The sequence below is a fragment of the Neodiprion fabricii genome, chromosome 3 (genome assembly GCF_021155785.1).
Source record: "Neodiprion fabricii isolate iyNeoFabr1 chromosome 3, iyNeoFabr1.1, whole genome shotgun sequence".
Lineage (NCBI taxonomy): Eukaryota > Metazoa > Arthropoda > Insecta > Hymenoptera > Diprionidae > Neodiprion > Neodiprion fabricii.
In genome coordinates, this window is record NC_060241.1 from 28,881,985 (window position 1) to 28,904,676 (window position 22,692).

Here is a 22,692-nt window from a genome sequence, read left to right on the forward strand (position 1 = left end):
GGGAAAAATCGTTTTCCATGATCAATAATGCATTCATGAATATGTTTGGTAACATAAAGGACGCGAGTAATAACACCTCTTCGATTGATCGTTGTATGGATAAAACATTTGGTTTCCTCGAGATTTCGATTAGCACTTTTTTTGAAATAACTCAACAAATACTGCCCGAATTTTCGTCTGCCGTGAAACCCGCTGTTTACTCAACATCCGTCGCAATAAAACAATGGATTGCGCTCACTTATAGCATCGTGGAGTCAATGAACCAAGGACATTTTTCTGGAATACGAGATGAAATTGAAATCGTACAGAAAGTTGTAGTCTACGCAGCCCAGGCTATGACAAAATTTCTTTTTCTTCCAGCGCGAATAAATCAACAACACGATGCCGATATTGAATGCGATACCGATAGTGCAGAAATCGAAGCAGTTAACAAATCCAGGACGTCGATGGCAGCTATCTTTGCCGCGATATCCTATCTGATACCACCTCGTGAAAATGGCCGTGAAAGCGAGGATAATGAATCTTCAATTAACACCATGCAGATCAGAGCAATTTCCGATATGAACATTGTAATTGGTCGTTCTTACGACGTTATTGAAAGGATGTATACAAATAAAATGTTAAAACAAGAGGAAAACACAGATAAATGTCCTTGTAAAATACAGAGTTAGCACGCAGAATCTTTGATGAATCATAGCCAAGGTTCAGAATTGACAAAATCACTGACACGTGTGTCTCTGTTTCAAAAATCTTCAATCACTACCGAAGTGTTACACAAATGTGCTACAAAAAGCCTCATCTTACCTCGCCGAATGGAACGAAGTTATTTGTGAATCTCATGCATTAGTTGAGAAAAAATTTATTTGTAATATATACATTTTATTCAGGTCATACACACGTATTTCCTCATTTATATCGCCGTACGTGCACTTGAAAAAAGTCAATCATCGTATTTATGACAATCTGTATACGGAAAATCTAATTCTTGCCTGTTATCATATGCTACCTTAAATCGAATCTAATTGTAAGTTATTTATAACGGGGTAAGTTTTGCTAATCTGAATTTGGCAATAGTTTCCCCCTTGTATTCGTACACAGTGACGGAAATACCTTGACTCTGTTTATAATCAACATTAAAAAAACTATATCGATCACCCTTTGACAAATTTATCTCTCTTCCGCACAACCAAATCTAACCCTGTTTACGTCTAGATGGATTCGTTTAATGCTTTAAAGCTGAAACCTAAAACTTGGAGAAAAAGTTCTAGGTGTGATTATGACAGTGAAAAATCTGGTGTTATTTACTTTATTGTTTTTTTGTCAGAATATAAGATCTTCGGAAACATTAAACGGTTCCTCACAACTTAGAACAAGTTCTAATACAATAACTACGTCACATACTGTTGTAAAACTACGTTAATTTCGTACGCGCGCCTCGCTGGCGATGAGGGCAAAAAAATCCCAAAACTCCATTCTGCTCCGGAAAATATTTGTAAATAAATAGAATAAGCTAGAATATCTTAAGATAAGCATAATACCAGACAACGGGCTCAAGGACTTAAGAAATGCTTCTCAAGTAGCCTGGGAAGCGACCGAGTATCGGGGACTCAGTCTTATAATTTTGCGGTCTTTCGATGGCCTGGCCGAAACCCCGGACCAAGTGCCTGGGACCAACGTTTAGTAATACCCACCAAGATTCATCCCTTTTGAGTGCGTTGGAAGAGACCTCTCCTATCGCAGCCAGGAAGCTCCACGAGGTCCTTGGAACAGCCTAGGATCACATAGTTCTCTCCCTGTTATTTTCGTCTTCGGTCATCCTTCTCTTATTCAATATCCATCACTCATCTTTCCTTTTCTCATTGTTTTATTAAAATAGATATTTTTTTTCTTTCTGTTATCACAGTCTTCGCGCAAATTTATCTCGTAATTTCTTTAATTTTATAACCTGCCAACAACTTCCTCAAAACCTACTACACCAACCCCGATTTTGTATTAAATTTAGTACGAAGAAATGTAAAAATTGCTACTCCTTGGTCAGCTCACATTGAAGTCAGATAACTTCGTTCAGTTTAAGCATGCAGCAGTTAGAGACGTGACAATCGTTACTGAGAATGGTGAGTGTACGAATAAATTCACAGTCAATAATCGAGGAATACTTACCTAATTCTAATTTCCCCAAGGACACGCTATCCATGCATAGTGAAGCGAAATGTCGAGAGCTCAAAAGTCGACGTAAGAAATAATCGAATCACTCTGCAGCTAAAAATACCCCGGTATACCATCGCATTTAAACCGTGACAAGGCTCAAGATGTCTATCTGCCTCATACTTGGCTGGGGCGAAGTAAAAATGGTTAGGGGCGCCGGCGGAGGGAGTGGATGGATGTATTCACATTATACGCTCTGTTCTTTTAATTTCTTCAAAGCTCGCCCTCTCTCACCTCCCATCCTCGCTTCCGGATTAATAAGGCGTCGACAATGTGACGTCTTTTTTCGTTCCAACCCCGGACAAGACAGTAGACAGCTACCAAAGTATACAGAGGGTGGAAGCTGTTAATAAATGTGTTCGTCGCACTGAGAGAAGGTACTTGGTAATCCACCGTCTCCTTGCGCCTTGCTCTTTGCTCGTTGCTCGCTGTTTCTTGGCTCCAGGGAATTTGTTTTAACGAGGGAAGCTCTTTTGAGAATACAAACTTTATTCGGCAACACCAAATGCACTCAAACAACGTCTGCAGTCCATCACGGTGAAGATCTACAAATACTGTATGCGTCCAGCTGTCCAATGCAAATTGTTTCGTTGCGGCATGGACTCTAATCCGTGCAGAACTTTAATTAATGACTCTGATGAAACCAAACAGTACAGACCGATTCAGAGGTAACATATATTTACATATATTGATTTCACATTCTCATATATCTATCTACTGAATTTTGCATAGCGTCATGGGCATGAAATCGAATACAAATTAATCTCAGGTAGACTGATTCCGTTAAAATGTAAAAATTTCGCAACAATCAATTTGTTGTTTAAATAGTCCCAGCAATCTACTTGCGGTCTTTTCTCTCATTCAAAGTAACGTACGTTATACAATGATTATACTATTCGAAAGATGCAGGTACTCTGTTCGTCAGTTTGGACAAACAGGCAAGTGAGAGTAACAATTAATTGCTCTTTGCTTATATCAGGTTTGGTAACAATTTGCCTGAGGGCAAAATATAGTTACCGTGTGATCGCCAGCGAAATTGATTGATTTCTGTCTAACTCAATAAGGAATCAGCCCGAGGGGGATATTGCTATTTGATCCGATTAGAGTTTTAATTTATCACAGCTCACACAGGCTGCGATCTGCCGATTTAAATTTTTGAGAATGTAGATTGTCGATTTGCACGATAATATGGAAAAATAATCGTGTTTGGTTACGGAAACTTGGCAGCACTCGGTAATAAACTCGTTCGTCCTTGAAGGTCGAATGGCTGTCTCGCGGCCCATTATACCGATGATAATGAACTGTGATTTTTTTTTCTCTCAAGATACGTTTTGGACCGTCTTAAGAGAGTTTGGACGGAATATTAATAATTTCACGGTGCGGTGAGCTCGCTCGTCCCTCCAGTCTATCAGATTCTCTTTTCAATTTTCAATCAACGTTACGGACGGTGCGAAGTATAATATGAAATAATAGCAATGATAACTTTGTCTTCGTCTCCTTATTATATTATTATACGGTATCAGTTTCAATTTTGATATATTCATATATTCATGAAGGTATACCAACATGTCACAGCGCAGCATTTGGCATTGAGAGGGTCGCCCGGTCCTGAAATTTGAAAAAAATCGTTTCCGTTTATTTGCATATTATTATAGCTACATTTTTAAAGAATATTTTGGCCCAAAGCCGATGCCAAATTTTCAAAAATTGAAGAAGTTATGAGTACTTGAGTGATACAATGCACAGTGAGCATCTCGATAGAGCTAGTTCAAGACTAGAATGATGTGCGTTAGTGAACCTCCTATATGTCCCAGGAATTGCAGATTAATGGTAAGCAAAATTTCCATGCCATTTAATACAGAAATCGACGTCAAAACCGAGGTCAAAACTTTAAACACGCTAACATTAAAACACGTTTTTCTCAAAACATCCTTTATTCAAAAGTGTAGACATGATATCTCAAAAAGCACTAGACCGATCCTGCTCAATTTTTGACGGCGTCTTTATTATACCTATACGTATCGCGTGAACTAGGACAATCATGACGGCTTTGGTAGTTGTTTGGTGACTGAAAGTCGTTTGGCTATCGCGCCGTCGTAGTTTCTCGAAATCGCCGCGCTCTATCGGTTCATGGCAGCACTGGTACCTGATTTCTCGCTGACGAGTGAGCAGGCGCGCGCGCGAATTCGGAGCAGTCGTCAGAACGACGCGCTCCGGAAAACACGTTCACGTCAAGGCTTAAGGCCGATACACATCCAACCTCACGCGGTTGACGAAAATAGTTCTTGTCATAGAGATCGAGAGAACGGCAACGGCTCGAGATTCTCCGATCCTTTGACAATGAACATCTCTCCGAGGGGACGGCAATAGCTCAAGATCCCCCGGTACGGATACACGAAAAAAAAAATGCGAAACCAACGTATCGTGTACACGAGATTGCGATGGTGTGAGTCAAACGGGCAACGTCCGTTTACACTAAGCCGATTTGATATCATATAAAGATCGTTATAACGTCATGGGTTTTTATGCCTCGGGCTTTTTCCATATGAGCTAATAAACGATATTACGATTCGACAGCTCAATCATTGTGAGTTCTCATTTAAAAAATTCATAATAGACCTGGAACTCCCATCCTAGATCATTGAAACCAATACGAAAATCCGAAGTAACTTCGAATTGAAGAAACTTCGACCATACGGTAGTTTTTGATTTACGAGCTAAACATATGGAAAGAAAATGCAAATTTTTTTTTTTTAAACTGAGTCGTGTCCAAACAATTGACAAAGTTTGTTTAAATGTCGATAAATATATTATGAGAATCATTTTATTTCAACGATTGTCTTGAAAAAATAGCCAAAAAACCTTTTATAACAACAGCCTTCACACTAGACGACTCCCTTAAGGAGGTGCCATGGTCGATTTCGACGTTGACGTAGGTATGTATCTCGAAATATCAAAGTCTTTATTTCTGCATCAAATGATATTGTATTGTAGTGTTTTTGCTCAGAATTGAATTCAAAATCGCGCTGTTGAGCCCTTTTTCACGTTTGTGATACATGGATTTACATATTTGGCAATATATACGAAGAGCACTTCCTGAACTCTGTAAAACCTAACACAGGCAGTTTCGGGCCTGGGAACGGGATTACACACTTGTTGTTGGATAGGAAGCCTAATGAAGATGCAGAAATCGAATCATCCGCGCGAAAATACCGTGTGTGTAAACCGCTTTTGGTACTTCCAGTGAGTGTAAAGTGAAACGTGGCTTTGTCCAAGAAGGCTGCTTGAGTTTTTGAAAGTAATAAAACCAACGCAAGTTCCGTGCCCTGAGAAGCAATCGCGTCTCCATGGGCTGATATCCTTCCCAAAGTTACTTTGAAACGGGCTACGTAGAAATTCCTGCGAAATTAAATATCGAGAGTCTGGGTACCATATTCACGAGTAGACGCCAGCGACTACATAAAAATCAAAGTAACGAACGAATAAGTGGTGACCTCGTATTATAAACTTTTTTAATCAATATAACTTGTTTTGAGAATGGCATCGAATTCCTTGCAGTAATTTTCTCGTTTGGCAAACGTCTTACAAGCCTCAAGTTTGCCGATAAATTTCGTCGAAGAGTTCAAAGTAAACCGTTTGTTCTTTTTATAAATCGTTTCTCTACTGCATGTATTAATTATTGCTGGTACTGTTACAGTTATTGTCATTATTATTAATCCTATTGTTGTTGTTATAATAATAATAATAATCTCAATATGCGGTGTGTCGGAATGAGAAAAAAAATTATTGGAAATTATTATTAGAACACCTGCTTGTAGCCGCTGGTGCGATATTTGGCGACGAGATTTTTCACCCCAAATTGGCGCGTAAAAATCTTATGACAAATAATAATGCGTGTAGACGCAAACGCGTATTAATATCGTCATATCAACGCTCATACTTTTGTGGAAAATTTTTACTCGTAATAAAGCCACAAAGCTCACTGTATTCCACTCAAGTCTCAAGTAAGATACATCCTAATATGATTTCGGGTAAAAGGCCGCCCACACACACAGACGCACACACAACGGTGCACTTCTTCTTAAAATGAAGACGTCTCCCGCCCCTCAGAGTGAATAATTGAGCAGATATTTTGTGAGTTACGTTCGTCGCTAGGCAAGACATGTATATGTATACCTCTCCTTACCGTACATCTTTGAAGATAAGGCGTATCCATTCCAGAGTTAGGAATACCCTCTGTAAACTCGCATGCATATTTCAACACTTAATTGATGTTTTTTGTCTCCTTTTTTTCTCCGAACCCTCAGAGTCTGTACGTACATGTAATAACAAAACAATCTGAATGACGAAGAGAACCGACGTGTCGATTGAAACCCATGCAATAATGGAATATCAAAACGTATCTGGTTCCAAATAATCTGCCCGCTTCGGGATAGCAAACTAATAGGATTCAATCCTAGATAGTGCAACGGTAACATCGAATGCTAATCCTAATTTACTTTTTATCTTTTCAGACATTACTGCTCACAGATCCTCCCACGTACGAGGTGACAAACTTGCAGATTAATGAAACCACAACGCAACTTGCAATCTGGGGTAACTGCGGGATAGCTGTCGTAGAGCTGCCAAAACGATGGGGAAAAGACGCTCTGTTTCAAGGTGGCAAAGAAGTAATTTCCTGTCGGTGAGTCTCAACACCTTCATACCGTTTAACATATCTTCACGTTTTCGAACTTGTGAAAATCTCATGGTGTGGGTGATAACATTGAAGATCTTTTTTCGCACCTTAATTGGATACGTTGAATAAGAAAATAATAGTCGAAAGTAGACGGTAAAAAGATGGTACTCTAACCGTGATTAATACAGCTGACGAGTAAAGGTGAAATTTTAACTGGGTTGTTGCTAGGAAAAGAAAATGCGAATAAACGTTGTGACAACCAGCGACTCGCGGCGTTATCAACATACCAAAGCGTAATTGGAGACAGCATCGTTTCTCGCAACGTCTCGCGATGCGTTCTAATATCTAGCAATTACGGGGGTGTCATAATAATGCTCAAAACCGTGTCTTCCTTCCTTCCTTCCTTCCTTCCTTCCTTCCGTCCTTCCGTCCTTCCGTCCTGCCTAGCCCTTCTCGTCGGGTTCGTCGAGCGGGGCGAGAGGTATAAGGTATACGAGGTCTGAGGTGTAACTGTGTGTAAGGTATGTAAGGTATAAGGCAGCCTCTTATGGAATTAACGGGGCTTTACTTAGTTAGTTTTGAAAAGTCCTGCGCGGGGTGCAGCCCTGAATACTAACCGCCTCATCAACAACACATGCCACCCACCCGCAGCCCAACTCCCGAGGATCTAATCTTTCGGGCAATTATAATGTCACGTAATTAGTGGCCTTATTAGAGATAACCGTCCGCAAGTTGCGATGCTGTCGGTATCCAATCTTTTCGCGAACACGATCCTGCTGACGGCGTTCACATGTCGCACGTTTCCAACTTACTTAGGCATTACTTTCCACATTTCACATTTCACATTTATTATTATAACATATCTAACTCTTCGTGCCTAAAACCCTCATCATTTGACTCTTCTTAATTATTGTTTTTTTCCACTCCAGTTTCGTATCTAAATGTATTTTCACTGTGTTGTGACAAACTGTGATTAGTCGACCTAAGTATCGTTTGCTTTGAAGGACGGAAATAAAAAACAGTTCTCACTAATTACATTATTTGGCATGCCAAAAGAATACGTAACGTACAAAACAAAGGCTGGATTCAGAAGTGAAATTTTTCGTTTCAAATTCTGCACTCACACTGGACTCGCTCTTCCTTTAGCGTCCCGGTGAGTGTTCCGCCAAATTTACACAATCGGACGTATAATATTCTCCGACGCATTCATACCCAGGCACCGTTGTAACCTAGAACGTGCACACATATACATATTTGAGGTATACTTTCTAGGTAAATATATACACGTGACACACGAAACATGGAAGGGGGAATGCGACGCGAATAGTTTGTAAGCAAGTTGCAGCCATTAGAACAAATCTCAGGGATTTAAGGCCCGCTGTCCCCGAGCTGCTGCATGCAGTTTAGCGAAAGAGCACACTTTTACAATCACACTTTGCTCCGCTATTTTATACACCTTGAACCCAGACGCCCGGTACTGTAACCATCTTTTTCATACTAATTTTTGTACACGGTATATACAAATCTTCCGCTGTAAGACGGGAAATTTCTTGCACCACCTTCGCATGACGATCATAACAGTGACTTGAGTTTTGCGTATAAACTGGCGTGCCCCAAAGTATCGAACATTCCCCGATTTCTGAAGGCGAAAACGGATTCGGATTCCCTGATTTCATACCGACGGAAATCTGAATGAGGTTCAGAATTTCAAGGTAAACGAAAATCTCACGGCTCTGGTGCATCTTTCTTCCCCGCTTTCTCCCGGCGAGCTTCGGATGAACATACCTATACTTAAACCGTGAAACATTAATTTGACTTCCGGGTGAAGAACACCACGCCGCGGCGCCTTGCACCAGGCTGCCGGTGGATTAGCAAAATGGTTGCAATAATGGCAATTATTCGGCTTATGATATCAGCGCGGCAAGTGCGGGTGCGCGACTTGCCAGCCACTAACTACCGCTTGCGGAATCCGTGGACCCCAAGACACTGGATTAAAACTATCACCACTTCATCCCCAACCCCGTTCTCTTCTTAAGAACTTTCATCCGCCATTTCACCGTGACGCAGAAGCAAACTTTCGTACAGTGGGAACCAGGATTGGTTATTCTTGCAAAGATTTTTCAAAATCACGACGGAAGCTCGTGTCTTGACATTAACCACCCAAACTTACATTTCAATTTATTACGTCAAATTGAAGAATAAATATTTCCATTTGACAAATACTCCGATATAAGTATATCACCCATTGTATCGTTGAGTAAAAGTAAATCGAAGCCTTTTCCGTTTCGGCTTTATATTCAACGAGAACCTTCTTGGACAGCAAAGTTGCTCGCATCAAAACATATATATGTAAAAGGTGTATATTAATTCTTTCCAACGTGGATAAGATCGTGATAAAAAGAATTTTTGAAATTAACTTGACAAACATCAATTTTTGCCATAGCTGGAATAATTTTTGTTGAAATATCAACAGGTTACATACACGTATGAGTGCTAGAGATGGAAATGTAGAAACGGTCAGCAAAGAAACGTGCTCGGTTGGCTTATATCGAGTGGCTTACAAGCGAACGCGGATTAATTTAAACGAATAGGAAATTAACACCCTTCGGAGAGGAGAGAGTACACCCTCCAGTCCACCACCTTATCCGCTCTTCGTTCCTCCCCACTCCTGCTGGCGGATACAGAAACAGTTCTCGGGGTTTGGCGGGCGAGGTTTTGAAGCTAATTATTGTTTTAAGGATTACTGTTATGTGTTTATTATGCGAGGACGCTCGGCGTAATATTCGGTAGCATTCAGCGAGTGTATAGCAAGGCAAAGCCACCTTCACCTCGCCTCCGCCATTTATGAATAATTCGCGCCTCTCCTAACCCCCGAAAGTTCGCCTCGTAAACCGTAATGCCCGCTCCACGCATTCTAAGTCACAATAATGCCGAACGAAGGTAAAGAAGGAAAAAAGAGAGAACAAAAAAGGTGAAAAAGAAAATGGAACAAATAAAAAAAAAAAAAAATAAAGAAAAACGAAGGTAAAATAAGGAAAAGAGCGAAAGTATTTCGACCTGGCATAGCGGATGGCCGGAGGACGGGAATCGCGGGGGTCCCACTTCATTTATGCATGGCGCTCTCTCGATGGCGTCGTTTTATTTTTTCATCTGTACGTTTATGAGCCGAGCGCGCGAGGGCAACGAGGCCCGGTCTGGTCCTTCCTCCGGATCGCCTACCAGGTCATCGTCGGTATCATCCATACCTGTGGTATACGCGAAGAGAATTCAAAACTGAGTGTAATTTATATCGGACCAACCAAATCGATCAATTATTTCTTATAAAATCTCGTCGACGAATGCAATTAGATTCCTTTCAATTTCTTCCATTTCAAATTCACATCCGATTTCTGCATGTTGTGCCTGCAGTTACGACGATTTGGCGCACAGACTTCGCGTAACGTTATATCTTTCGCGAAAGGCGTAATTAGTTTCTGATTTTAGTTTTTCGTAATATTTTTCAGTGCTTTCATTTTTGGTTTTCGAGAATTAACTATTCATATCGCGAAGCGTTGAGACCGCGTCGGACTAATTTCTACTTCTGAGGCCATTAAAAGATTAGCGGAATATCTTGAAGGGTTACGGGCTAAGGTGGTGGCAGCGGTTGGGTTTAGTCGCGCGAGATTTCATTTCGTAGGCTATACTTGGTAAGTAAATATACGTATATAGGCGGTTGTAGGAGTCTGTAAGGAAGGTAGGGTAGAGGCTGTTACAGTCCTCCTAGAAGTTAGATCCGCATTACAAATTACCTCATTATAAACGTGCAGTTACTCGCGACGTGAAAAAATTGAAGGAAATACGATGATTTCATGCACAAAGCAAAAGCCACGTACGTGGTTAACCGCTCATACTGATTAACACCTCAGACCTAAGGGACCTGCGCGTAGTCTCAGTCTAAATGAAAAATCACAACGAAATCACAACGCGTCGTAATCGGTGGACTGAATCAGCTGACTCGGTCATTGGTCAAGAAAAATCTTCTTCTAATACGGAACAACACCTATACTATCGTGTAAATATAGTTATCTTTGCGCACAAGTTTGTAAAACTCAACGATCCTCAGGCTTCCGTGAATTACGCTTCAATATCTTACGCAGATATGCATTTATTCCATAGCCTCGCTCCCTGCAGCCTGAATGAATGTTACGAATTTTTATTTCATCATATCCGTAATACGTACGACGTGCAGTGCTCAAAGCGACAGACTAGCAAATAAAGCGAATTAAAATTCACTGCAGTGTTATAGATGCGCGTTTAATTGTGCGTGATTGTGAAATATTGTTCGAAACTCTCCCCGCGTTGTATATACATATACATATATGTATAGGTATACACCTGGTTGAATCGGAGTTTTATCATCGGTCATAAAACGCTTTCATATCAAACCTATTCACTCGTAGGAATTATATAGGTGTTGAGAATGAGGAAGGGCGGGGGGAAGGGGGGGAAGTTTGGACGCTGCGGCGACAAATTTCGAAAGCTGAGGTCGCATCCGGAAACTCCGGCTTCGCCCTGCCGGATCGAGCTGTCCGCGTGGGAGATCAAGATAGACCACCTTGCGCCGATATTTCATGCTCTTATTTGCTTTTATCATTATTCATCCCCTGCAAACGAACCCTGCAGGCTGCGCATGCTTGCAGAAAAAAGGAAATGTAAAAATCTCTGTACGTTTCTGATAAATTCCTGATTCATAAATCGTTCGCATATGTACATATATATATATGTATACATAGGTATGTATATGTTAAAAAATGAAAGATTTGAAAATTCAATGCGCTGCAGACGTAAACTTCTCGGCATGATTTCTGCGCTTGGGCTATTTTGGAACACCGGCGCTGTAGACAAAAAGCGAGATGTCCGTCATTTGATAATTTCGAGAGGATATAAATCTCAATAAAGAAGAGAGAAGAATAAACAAGGATTTGCTCTTTGGCCGCCCGTCCGAACCCAGTCCATTGACACAGATTTGGTGATCCTACTCCCCGTTATGAAAAAGGAAAAAGAAGAGGCGAAAAATTCATTCGACGGTACTAAATCACGTTCTGTATCGCGCGCCGGCCGACTGCAAAGCGGTGTCGCCACTCCCGCGGGGTTGCGGCGTGTCGGTCACGGTGTGCAAACAACCCAAAACAATGACCCAGCACGACGATTTTTACTCTCTGCTTGCTCATCGAAAAAAATGCGGTAAAAGTTCAGATAGTGGGGGACGGAGTGAAAGGGGTTTGTGTCAACGGCGAGTGCCGGGATGGGCGGGCGGGATGCCCGGGACTCCCTCTCGCGTATGGATTATCAGAGGGAATATACGAGGCAACGGCGTGTGGTTCGCCGAGATTAGCCCAGGTTTACGTTAGATTACATATGTAAAACCGTTTGGTTAAATCATTTTTTAAATAAACGCGTTATACCAAGTAGCTGCAGGGCCGGCCCTCCGCCCTCGTGAAATATCGGGACTCGTTAAACCCTCCCGGAGTCTTGACTCGAACGATTACAGATAAATTTCTGCACACGTACGCTTTGCTCCTAAGTTTACGCATTTGGCAAAATACAGTAAACACCTGCGTAACGTCTCCGACGGTCCTTGGTTCCCGTCAAAGCATCGTGAAAGGGTGAAAGTACTTGTATAATTACATCGTAAAATGTGTATTTTCTTCTGCTTTTTTTTATGAGTGGGGTAATTGTTAAAAAAAATTTAGAAAAATAACTTGGTGACCATATTTTTATCCGCTTCAATACCCTGCAGCTTTCGCGATTCGATCCTTGAAATTTTTTACTGCGATACCTGCGTAAAAACGAAAAAACTACTCTTGCGGGTAGTCTCGAAGAATTTTTTCTTAAGGAAAAATTAACTTGTCTCTTAAATTTTCACCGACGTCCTCGCGTCGCCGGTGGTTTCGCACGACTTTTATACTACCTACCCTGAATGAAGAAAGAGTTTCAAGCACCCAGACAAGTTTCGGATGTATACTCTCGCGTACACACGCCTGTATAAAGCAGGTGTATACGAAAAGCGGTAAAACCATCCGGCTTCTTTTCTTCCAACATGGCTACATATAAGAGGAGAGATAGTTAAAAAATATTTTTCAACTCGCAAGTCGCAACTATCCCGGCGAAGACTGAAGATCCCGTGCCAGCGGTATATATGGCGACAAGGTGATTTGCAGCTATCCTCCCACAAATTAATTAATGAATAAATAAACTCTGCCGGGTCGTAGGTATACAAGGTGGACGTGGAGAGGGGCGGGGATGCCGGAGGACGGTGATTGGGCTGTATCTTCTTGTAAGTCGCCCGCAGCCCGAGAGCTGATGCTACTATACGACCTACAGAGATGCCCAATTCGACACTCTTTACGAGCTTCGCCAAATTAACCCGCGCCACGTGGTCAAGTAGTCCTGCCGCTCCGTGCCGTCTCCCCCCTGGAATTACTCCAGTACACCCAAAACCGCCTGTTATCGAAACGAAAACATGCTGCCAACGAACTCGAAAACCTACACCGCCAATTTCAACCAAATTCGTCCGCTCTAAGAGAATGTAAGGGAATATCGGTAAATAGCGTAGATATAGGGAGATGAAGAACCGCAAAGACAAGATTTTGCGCGGGGTTCGCGAGTACTGGGTAAAGTGAAAAAAAAAGTTTCTAATTTAATATATAAAGCATGTAATGAAATCCGTGGTTTCGGGACGAAAGATTGAAGTATGGAACGAAGTACCAGGGTGTCAAATTTGTGGAGAGGGAAGTTGTGCAATGTGGTGAACATTCATAGACACACACGTGCCGGGGTGTGTAGAAGCACATAGATTGGTGGGTGGAAAGGGAGGGAGGGGAGAAGATGCCACGGTATTATACGTTCTTTTCAGTATCTCGGCGCGGTTAACAATCGCAAGTTTTACGAGCTAATCAGCCGGTTCATCTTGCCAGACTCCCGACCACCACCGGCTGAGCTGGTTCAGAGCTCCGACTCCGGGCTGGATCCCCGGCTCACATCAGAGCCAAACTTGAATTCCTGAGCTGGAATCGCGGTCTACAGCGGCACTGTACTCTTCGCAAAGGAAAGGAGCGTAAAGCAAAGCAAAGCAAGGAAACGAAACGTCATAGTTGATGCACTGCGGCTGACACCATCAAGACTCAAACGTGAGTCGAGCGGTTTTACGTGATGTTCACGCACACCGTAACAGCAGGCGTATAACGGCGGGTCTACATTTTTCTACGTCGTTGAATAATTCGTATTTTTCAAGAGGCGCAGCCTTTAAGTACTTTGCATATATGCGAGTGTATGTATATTATATTATACGCGGTGCATCCACCAGCCTCTGCATCCACCTTTCCCGCAGCTCTCTGCATCTCTAAGAACGCTTCTATGAACATAAAGAAATTTCCTATTCAACCACCACCGCCGACAATTCGTGAAATTAAAACGACCAGTTGTATAACTTGCGTGCCCGTACAATTTCAATTGATTGCCGGTAAAATTGATCCTTGTGCAAATGGTTATCGGTTCGTTTTGATTCAACTTTTGTCCGTTGTGGGTGATCAATAAACCGAGATACATTTTCAAGAGCCTGAAATTTCGCTTTCGTAATTGCTTTTCTTCTCGCTATAGCTTTGCTGAAATCATGTTTTTCCCGCAAGCACATCGTCAGCCAAGCCTGGTTTTCTCCGTATCAAAATTGACTCGTTGAATTGACCACTTCAAATCGAATAATGACGGAATTTGATAAATCTTACGTTTCCTGCCCAAGTATAATAACATACATATTTTCACTTGAATTCTTGAAATAGTAAATTCCACACATCCTGCATGTAAAGCTTCCGGATGGAAGACGGGGATGCATGCATAGATATAGCCGGGCAGGTACACGTAGATAAAGGGAGTCAACAGCAGCCCCACGGACGTCGGAAGAATACAAAAGTAATATAGGTTTTTTGGGGCACGAAAGATACAGGAGCTGGTGTGCATGACGTATATAGCCGGACGTGCGCCCTCGCGCAAATGTATTTGTACGTAGTCATATACATGCACAAGCTCATTGCTACCTCCGGCGGCCTTTTCTAATCAAAGAATCCGCAGAGACAGAGGGAAAATTTAAATACGAGACATGCCTCGCACGTAGCGAAATAAACGCAAACCACGGCTGCCAACCAGGACGAAAGAGACAGCTGTCGGTTCTTTTAATTACCATCCTACGTGCGATCCGCACGCTCCGAAAGCAAAGGGGCATCCTTTATACCTTTATTCTTTTATCTCAATTTCTATCGCACTCAACCTTCCGCGGACCCCTATTCCTCGCTCCGCAGAGTAGAATACTTCACGTTTGTGCCTACCACCTTCGCGTGTAACCTCAAATCAGAACTGCAGATGATATGCAACGAGTGGAAGTTTCATTTCCGTTTTCCAAGCCCGTAAAACCTTCAATGACGCTAATTTTTTTCATCTTGTATCGTGATTATGCGCTTCAAAGATTCTGACAGATACGACTTTGTTTTTTTCATTTTTCACTTTTACTTTTGAAACGTTCGTCATCGTCCACTCGCGTGCTAATTTACTTGATCATTTCTTTGCCGTCGAGTACGCATTTGCCATTTGCCCAGCAGTTGCGAAGGGAAGAAGATTCATTTTCGCAATACACACCATCAGACAGTCTCATCTACTCATTCGTGTAAGCATTCGAATGAAAAGTCTTGAAAATCACTCCAGAATAAATAGTCAGCCTTGACCCTTAATCGCGAGAGGAAAAATAATTCGCTAAAAATTGCCAGATGTCTATGAAAAAAACAATATCGACAGGCCAAAATTCTAAGGGGCACATTCTTTGCGCCCAGTAAAAAAATGTATCGCCGTCAACTTCGTACAATTGTTTATCAAATGAAAAGTCTCTAGCTTTAATTAGAGTAGGTATGCATACCGGCAGGAGGTCAGGTAAATACACGAAGGCCGTACGTGTATTTCATGCTCGGGGTGTAAAGGAAGGCGTCGGGACAGTAGGTGGCAACCAGGGGGTGGCGGAGGGGTGTATGGGCAGGGGAAGCAACAAGGGCCGCTGGGACTTTGCAAATAGGGGCCGGAGACGCTAGGCAGGATTAACGGGCATAGTTGCCGACGGGGCCGACGGGAACGTCGCAGGCGACGCTGGCGAACCCGCCACCGTACGACGCGAGAGTCACAGGACGCGGGCACACGGATAAATTATGGCAAACTCGGCGAACAGGTCTTAACTTGAGGGTAACTGTTATATTTTGTGCAACATCCTGATTTTATGGCTATGATGCGAACGAACTTGAGGACACGCCGTCGTGAATACGAAAATCTCGTAGAACTTATTCGTAACTTACTAATTAACTAGATACGTAATGGACGACGCTGCGAGCACCTATACATATATGTACGTATAGGTATAAGCTAATCCATACCACCGAAGTGCAATACGGAAACCGCTCTAACTAGCCAAAGGATTTACCCTTTGACCCGAGTTCAAACTACTGTAGAACTCCTCCGAGAAGCGTTGATCACGTCCCAGATGGTGTAGCTCAGATAATTTACTGCAGACCTAGATCTTCGCTTGTGTTTATTAAATATCAATCTATTCTTAGCTTTCCCTTGTTGGAAATAAATTGAACGCCGTTATTATTAACGAACTTTATTCGATCGCATTGTATTACCGACAACACACGTCATTCGCACCGTACACATTCGGGTGGCTTCTCACATAAAAAAAATTAATATAAAACACAAAGCTAAGCCCATTTTTGAAAACTTCCTGTATGATCGTCTCCAAAGATTACGTGCGTCTGAACACCAGATTTAGTAGCTTTGTGCTGATGGTACGTATATTTTTCGTTTGCCAATAAAGTCAGCCGAGAAAATTGTAGTTCGATAAGAAGTCGTTGAGATCAGTGAAACTCGTTTCCAACAAAAGAAAGTCACTTCGATATTTTTTTACCCAGTGATAGGACATCTGTTACATTTTATTCTACGGCAGGTATACTTTCACTGACTTGATACTCAAGATATTCCAACTATGAGCTGACCCCGTACCTACCACTTGGTTTGATAATTAAACACCCTGATTCCTCATCATTTGCTGGCTGTGCAATCTGAATGGATTTAGTCTTTATCATAATGCGAGTGATCTACCCGCTATTTGTCCCATTTCGTGTAGGCACGTGGGTTATACTCCTGTCCTTTGGGAGTGTGCCGAGGAGGATGAGAAAGGCGTGAGGAAAGGGAAGGACGCCACCTGTACTTTATGTGGTTTTTACTCTTTGCGATTACTTAGGCGCCCTGTAACTCACCCTTGGAGACAACAGTTGCCGAAGTTAAGTTTGCCGTACGCGGCCGCCTAACGTAATATCACCTTATTTAGAATATATTACATCGTCCTTGGATCGCAAGAGGAGTAAGGAGGACGGTAGAGGAAGGGGATGCTCGAGATATAATGAGAGAGACCCATTATGATAATCCGATGCATAGATTAGACATAACTCATTAAACCACCTGCGTGTGACGTCTCTGCAGATTCCGAGCCGCAGACCTTGCCTCGATAAAACTGGTTTCCGATTTTCATCTAATCTATTTCTCATCTCTTTATTTACTTTTCACGAAAGTATCGGCTAATCGTGCTTCTATGTGTCGAACGATTCGTTGCGAATGTCAAATCCCAAATACGGCTCTACCAACGCATCATTTCGCTTATTGATAAAATCGATTGATTAAGTATCGGCGCTTTTTCCAATTGGGTTTGGGAACATTCTGCCGAGTATCCGCGTAATTAGGGAATAATCGCTTCACCTTAGAGCAGACGCTGCTTCGGTGGTCCTTTGTCCGATTGGGTAGACTTCTGATAATGGATAGGTACTTGGAAGAAGATACGTAGGTACTCACCTGACGCCTAACGAGTAGCCGCGGTATTTGTCCGAAAGTGAACGAAACTTTATTATTTACCGCTTACAATGCATTAAAAGTTTCTCCAGCCGAAAAAGCAAACACATTAAACACCGTGGTAGGTTGGTGTTGGTAATACAATCAAAAAGTTTCCCTACGGAGGGCCAAGTCGCCCGGTACAAAGATACACAGTGATCTTGGTGGCCATCCCGGTACCCACCCATTCGCCCATCCCCCGTTCCTTCTGCCTACCAAATTTATGTTAAATTACGCCTTAAAACAGCCCTCACACCATTTCTGCTAAGCTGCAGCCGACTGGAATTGTTTTGTCCAATTTTATCGTTTCCTTACAATTCGACAGATGCGCACCTCGCGAATTTCCTCATCGACTTCCGGCCGTCGCTCCTCGCCCGACGCTGCCTTGAGTCAATTTCGCGAAAATTCGAAGCAGACGACGATTCAAGGCGCGTAGCCAGTCTCAGAGACCGCGGGCAACCCTTGCGCGGACAAAATTTTCACCCTCCTCAGTGGCCGGAAGAGGTGACAAAGTTAAGAATCCCCACAAAGAAAGTGCTTAGCCACTCCGCGGGTTTATGCGCAAACTTCACAAGAAAGTTCATATTTTATTTTATATTTATGTAATATTGTTAGCGACTGCGGCCAGGAGCGGATACCCGAGTCTCCAGGCATACAGTGAACACGGTAGACGTTCGACGAAGACCTTCTTTAATAACCGCGCGGTAACTTTTTCTATTTCTCAACGACGCGACGGTAACGACGGATCGTGATAGTCTCGCAGAAGCTGCGCACCATACAAAGATCGCCTTTTCCCACAAATCTTTCGACCGCCACTATCATGCGAATAATTATTATTTCGCGATACTGTGCGGATAGAGCAAAGCACGTATGCACGTGCCGTTAGTCCAGTTTCGGGTTGGCTGGAGTTTTGGATCGTAAAGACGCGGAAGCCTAGAGGAGGCTGCATGGATGGCGACGTACGCGAAACGCGGAGCATTTCACATATATAATTAAATTCAGCGAAAACGTGGCGTAATTGTTAGAAACCGCAATTGTATATACGCCGGTGGTACGAGTTTCGCGTGTGTTATACCGGGCCCTAATATCATAATTGTAATATGTGTGCGTATTGTAAACCTTGGGTATTTTAACGCTCGCGGACCACCCTTGCTAGTATCTTACATTACCGGCTGCTGCCGCTGGCTGCTGTTGTCGTTCCTGTTGCCTTTGCTGTTGCTCCGCTCTTGTTACCATGATTGCGGTTGCTTATATAAAATAGGATCCTGCGGAAGCGCGTGGCCATATACGAGAGCACACGCACTCACGCGTGCCTCCGAGGCAGGTATGCGCGAGCGTACGAAAGGCAGAGCTATCGCTTAGACCGAAATATTTAACGTATTTCAAGGATTTAACCTCGCCCCATCCTCTCCTCTCGGGATCCGCCGGGGACGCAATTACAACGAAAGTAAAGATCGTTAAATTTAACACGCGGGATTATTACTTCCGACTGTATGTGCCACTTTCATACGCCGATTTCATACCCCGTATACCTTCAGGCACGTACATCGCCTCTTCCAAACCCTGCATCCGGATGCAGCCTTCGAATGCCTCGCCCTCCCGAGAGACGTGGAACCTCGAAGCGCCAAGATACTGAAACGGCATTGTGCAACCTCCGACCGGACAAATTGAAGCAATATCAGAGCTCCCTCGGGCCGATTGCGGACCGGACGAAGCCAGAACGGTTGGGTGACACTCTCTGAATGCTACACAGCAAATACGCGAATTCCAACTACATCTACATGCTCCTGCATCGTTCGCACCGCGTCTCGACCAATTGTTCCTGCAGGCATCACTTTTGTTTTAATTAAACTCTGCGGGCTACTTTGAAGACACGTTTTTTGGAGATATCGTCAATTGTACTATCACTCGAACGTGTTCAACGCGATGCGGCGACGCGGCGACGTCGTATTCCAGCATTCTTCGAAAAGATCAATTTTCCAATAACCTTAAGAAGTCCGGGGTCGAATTTGACCAGAAATTTATTGCAAATGAAATATTCGTATTGTATAAACGATTTGTATGAACCTGGAGGCCCATCGAGTTCCCACGAGCCCTTCACTTCACCGGACCAATCGGTCTAAATTGATTAACTCCAAAATTGGCGACTAACTCGCTTTACCCGATACCTGTCTTTGTTAGATTTCTCGATGCGTTATCTGACTCAGTTTTGGCCGATTTAAACAGCGGCTGAAATTAGTATATTGCACAATCCGAATTAAATCCAAGATGCACCCCGCGGATGGTCGGAGCTGTGCAGGGCGACCGTCTAGGGGGCGAAGAGGAGAAGCGAGGAGTCGAGGTTATCCTAGGCATCACGGCCCATTTACCACCGGCGAGCCATATTTCTAATTACTTTCCGACGGTGATTCGTTCGTCCCTAACCAAAAACTTACAAAAAGAAACGGACCGCTCTCGGTGCTTGGGATAATAATAAAAATCTTCAGAATGAGAAAAGAAAAGAAAAGAACAAAAACACATATATTAAAACGAATGAAAACCTGCAGCCTTATGCGCTGTGCGAGTAGGTATATACGAAAGCGAAGGAGAAAGAGCGGCCAGGCAAAGTGAGGGAAGAGGAGGAGCGAATGGCGACAAAATTTTACAGTTCCATGTATATAGATCATAAACTTGTAGGTGACTGCGGGGTGGCGGTGGCGATGATGGCGGAGACGAGGATCGGGGGTCTCGGGGGGGTGGAAGAGCGACTGCTGGTCGGACGAGAATTATGAAGCGGAGCAAAATTATCGCGGGAATTAAAGAAAACCAAAAATTATAAAGTTATTCAATTGTTAACTTTTCCTCCACCTTACCCCGCCTTCTCTTCGTCGCTCACTGGTTACTTAATTCAACTTTTTCCGCATCACCGCTCTACACTGCGACTTCATCTGTAGTAGAACGGTTCCGAATACGGCTAACCGTCTGACAATGAGGCATACTGAAACACCCCCGAATCGCTCTGCGAGAAACTCTCTTCTCCGTGATTTATCTTGTCTCCTATCATATCAATTAACAGTCATTGAATCTATACTCGCTATAATCGATGCGTGCATCATCTCCTCTTATTCTCTCCCAAAATCCTCGTACCTTATGTAAGACTTTTAGTATTATTTACTATTTATTGATGTAACTGCCAGTCAAATTTTGAACGTAAAATTAGTATCGAAGCAAATATTAAAGCAATTCTACTTTTAAGTGTTCTCGAAACGAGGACCAAATTTAACGTGACATTACCGTGGGTTAACGAATTCGAAATTCTTACGGGAAAAAGTATCAAGTTGAGTGAAAAAAGAACAGAAATATCAAACCTGCATATTTTGAGGTCCCTGTTCAAAGTATTGGAACAATTAAAAAAATAGAATCATTGTGCCCCTACAGCAGTTATATCATATAATTGGCGAATGACTGATGTTTTTGAATGCGGCCAAAAAACACAAGTAGAAAGTATGGAAATTTTGCATGGGCCATGCATTGACCCCTGAACACACGAGGCATAAAGCCTGGCATAAGTACTTTGCTATTCGTCGAGTGACCAAGTAAGAGGTTTGAAGACGCAGTGAGAACGTAGCTTAAAATCACGCTAACAAAAATTCGGGGAAATTGTGTAAGAGATTTGATATTTCGTTGGATATGGAAAATGATTTTCGTGAGAATGAGAACGGTGGGTACTCTGGCGTGCAGACAGAGAGAGAGAGAGAGAGAGAGAGAGAGAGAGAGAGAGAGAGAGAGGCGAGCGGTCGGCTTGAGGCACGTCGGCAAGGGTGGAGGGCGAAGGGGGGAGACGACGACGACGACGCCGGAGACTCGAGATAAACGATTTTCTCGCACGGCAATAAATCCCCACGAAAATACCGGAGTCCACCCGCGGGACTCGAGAGGTAACCTAAAAATTCATTAGATTATAAATCCATTAATGCTTAACTGTTCGCCGCCTCGCGAACCCCCCACACACACCCCAGCGATTTCCCACTTCGTTCAAATCCCTAATCCCTGTCCCTTGCACGCAACTATACGTGTGTACGTACACCTATAAACAGAGAAATACACATTTGCACATGTAGGTACAATGCATATAAGGTATGTGTGTTATGTACGATGAATGTGCGTCGTAGAGGGAAAGAACAGCTCCACAGCTCCACGGTGGTGGCCATTGATCATTAGCAACGCCGCTCTCGGCAAACAAGTCTTTTCAATAACGGTTGCTTACCTGTAGTTTCAGGACCCGGCACAAGACTCGTGAGGGAATGTTTCGTTTCACTGAAATCGTTTTGTCCCGCTCGACTTGGTCCATATTATACCTGTACAAATCGAGCCCGTCGTTACGCCTCACACATAATAAATACTCTATATAAAGTCTTTTGTAAGAAACGTCACTACGGGTACAATGTGTCACTATTAGCAATATGAGCTGTGTAACAAACGCATGGAGTAGCTATTTACACCTGTAGGTATTCAACGTAATTTCAAGCGCTTGGGACATTAAGTATTCGCTGTCATTTCGAAGAGAAGTTTCAGGTGCAAAGATTTTCTCTGATTGCTAATCAACTCTTTAATCTTTCATTTCGAGAAATCGCTAAAGGACGCGCCACTGCCGTTTTCGTCCATGCCCCTGTAATTTCAGGCATTAGTTAACGAGATTCTTCGACTTAAAATTTAATACTTCACTTAGCGCTTCATGAGCCTGAGTTCATTTGGAACCATCTCCTAGACGTTTCTCTCGAGTCTTACTATAAATTTTCACACTTTATTTTGCATTCGTTATACTTATGAAAATTATTATACTTACGACTCAAAAGTCTCTCCTGGCTTAGAATATA

The 22,692-nt window shown here is 42.8% G+C and overlaps 1 protein-coding gene across 2 annotated transcripts in view; it reads left to right on the forward strand.

Moving 5' to 3' along the window:
• The window catches only part of LOC124177772 (nuclear pore complex protein Nup88), a 120,106-nt gene that overhangs the window by 92,285 nt on the left and 5,129 nt on the right, over window positions 1-22,692 (forward strand). For both annotated transcript variants that reach the window (XM_046560562.1, XM_046560561.1), the window contains one exon: window positions 6,720-6,889. In XM_046560562.1, coding sequence (XP_046416518.1) covers window positions 6,720-6,889 — 170 coding nt within the window. The remainder of the gene's footprint in view (window positions 1-6,719; window positions 6,890-22,692) is intronic.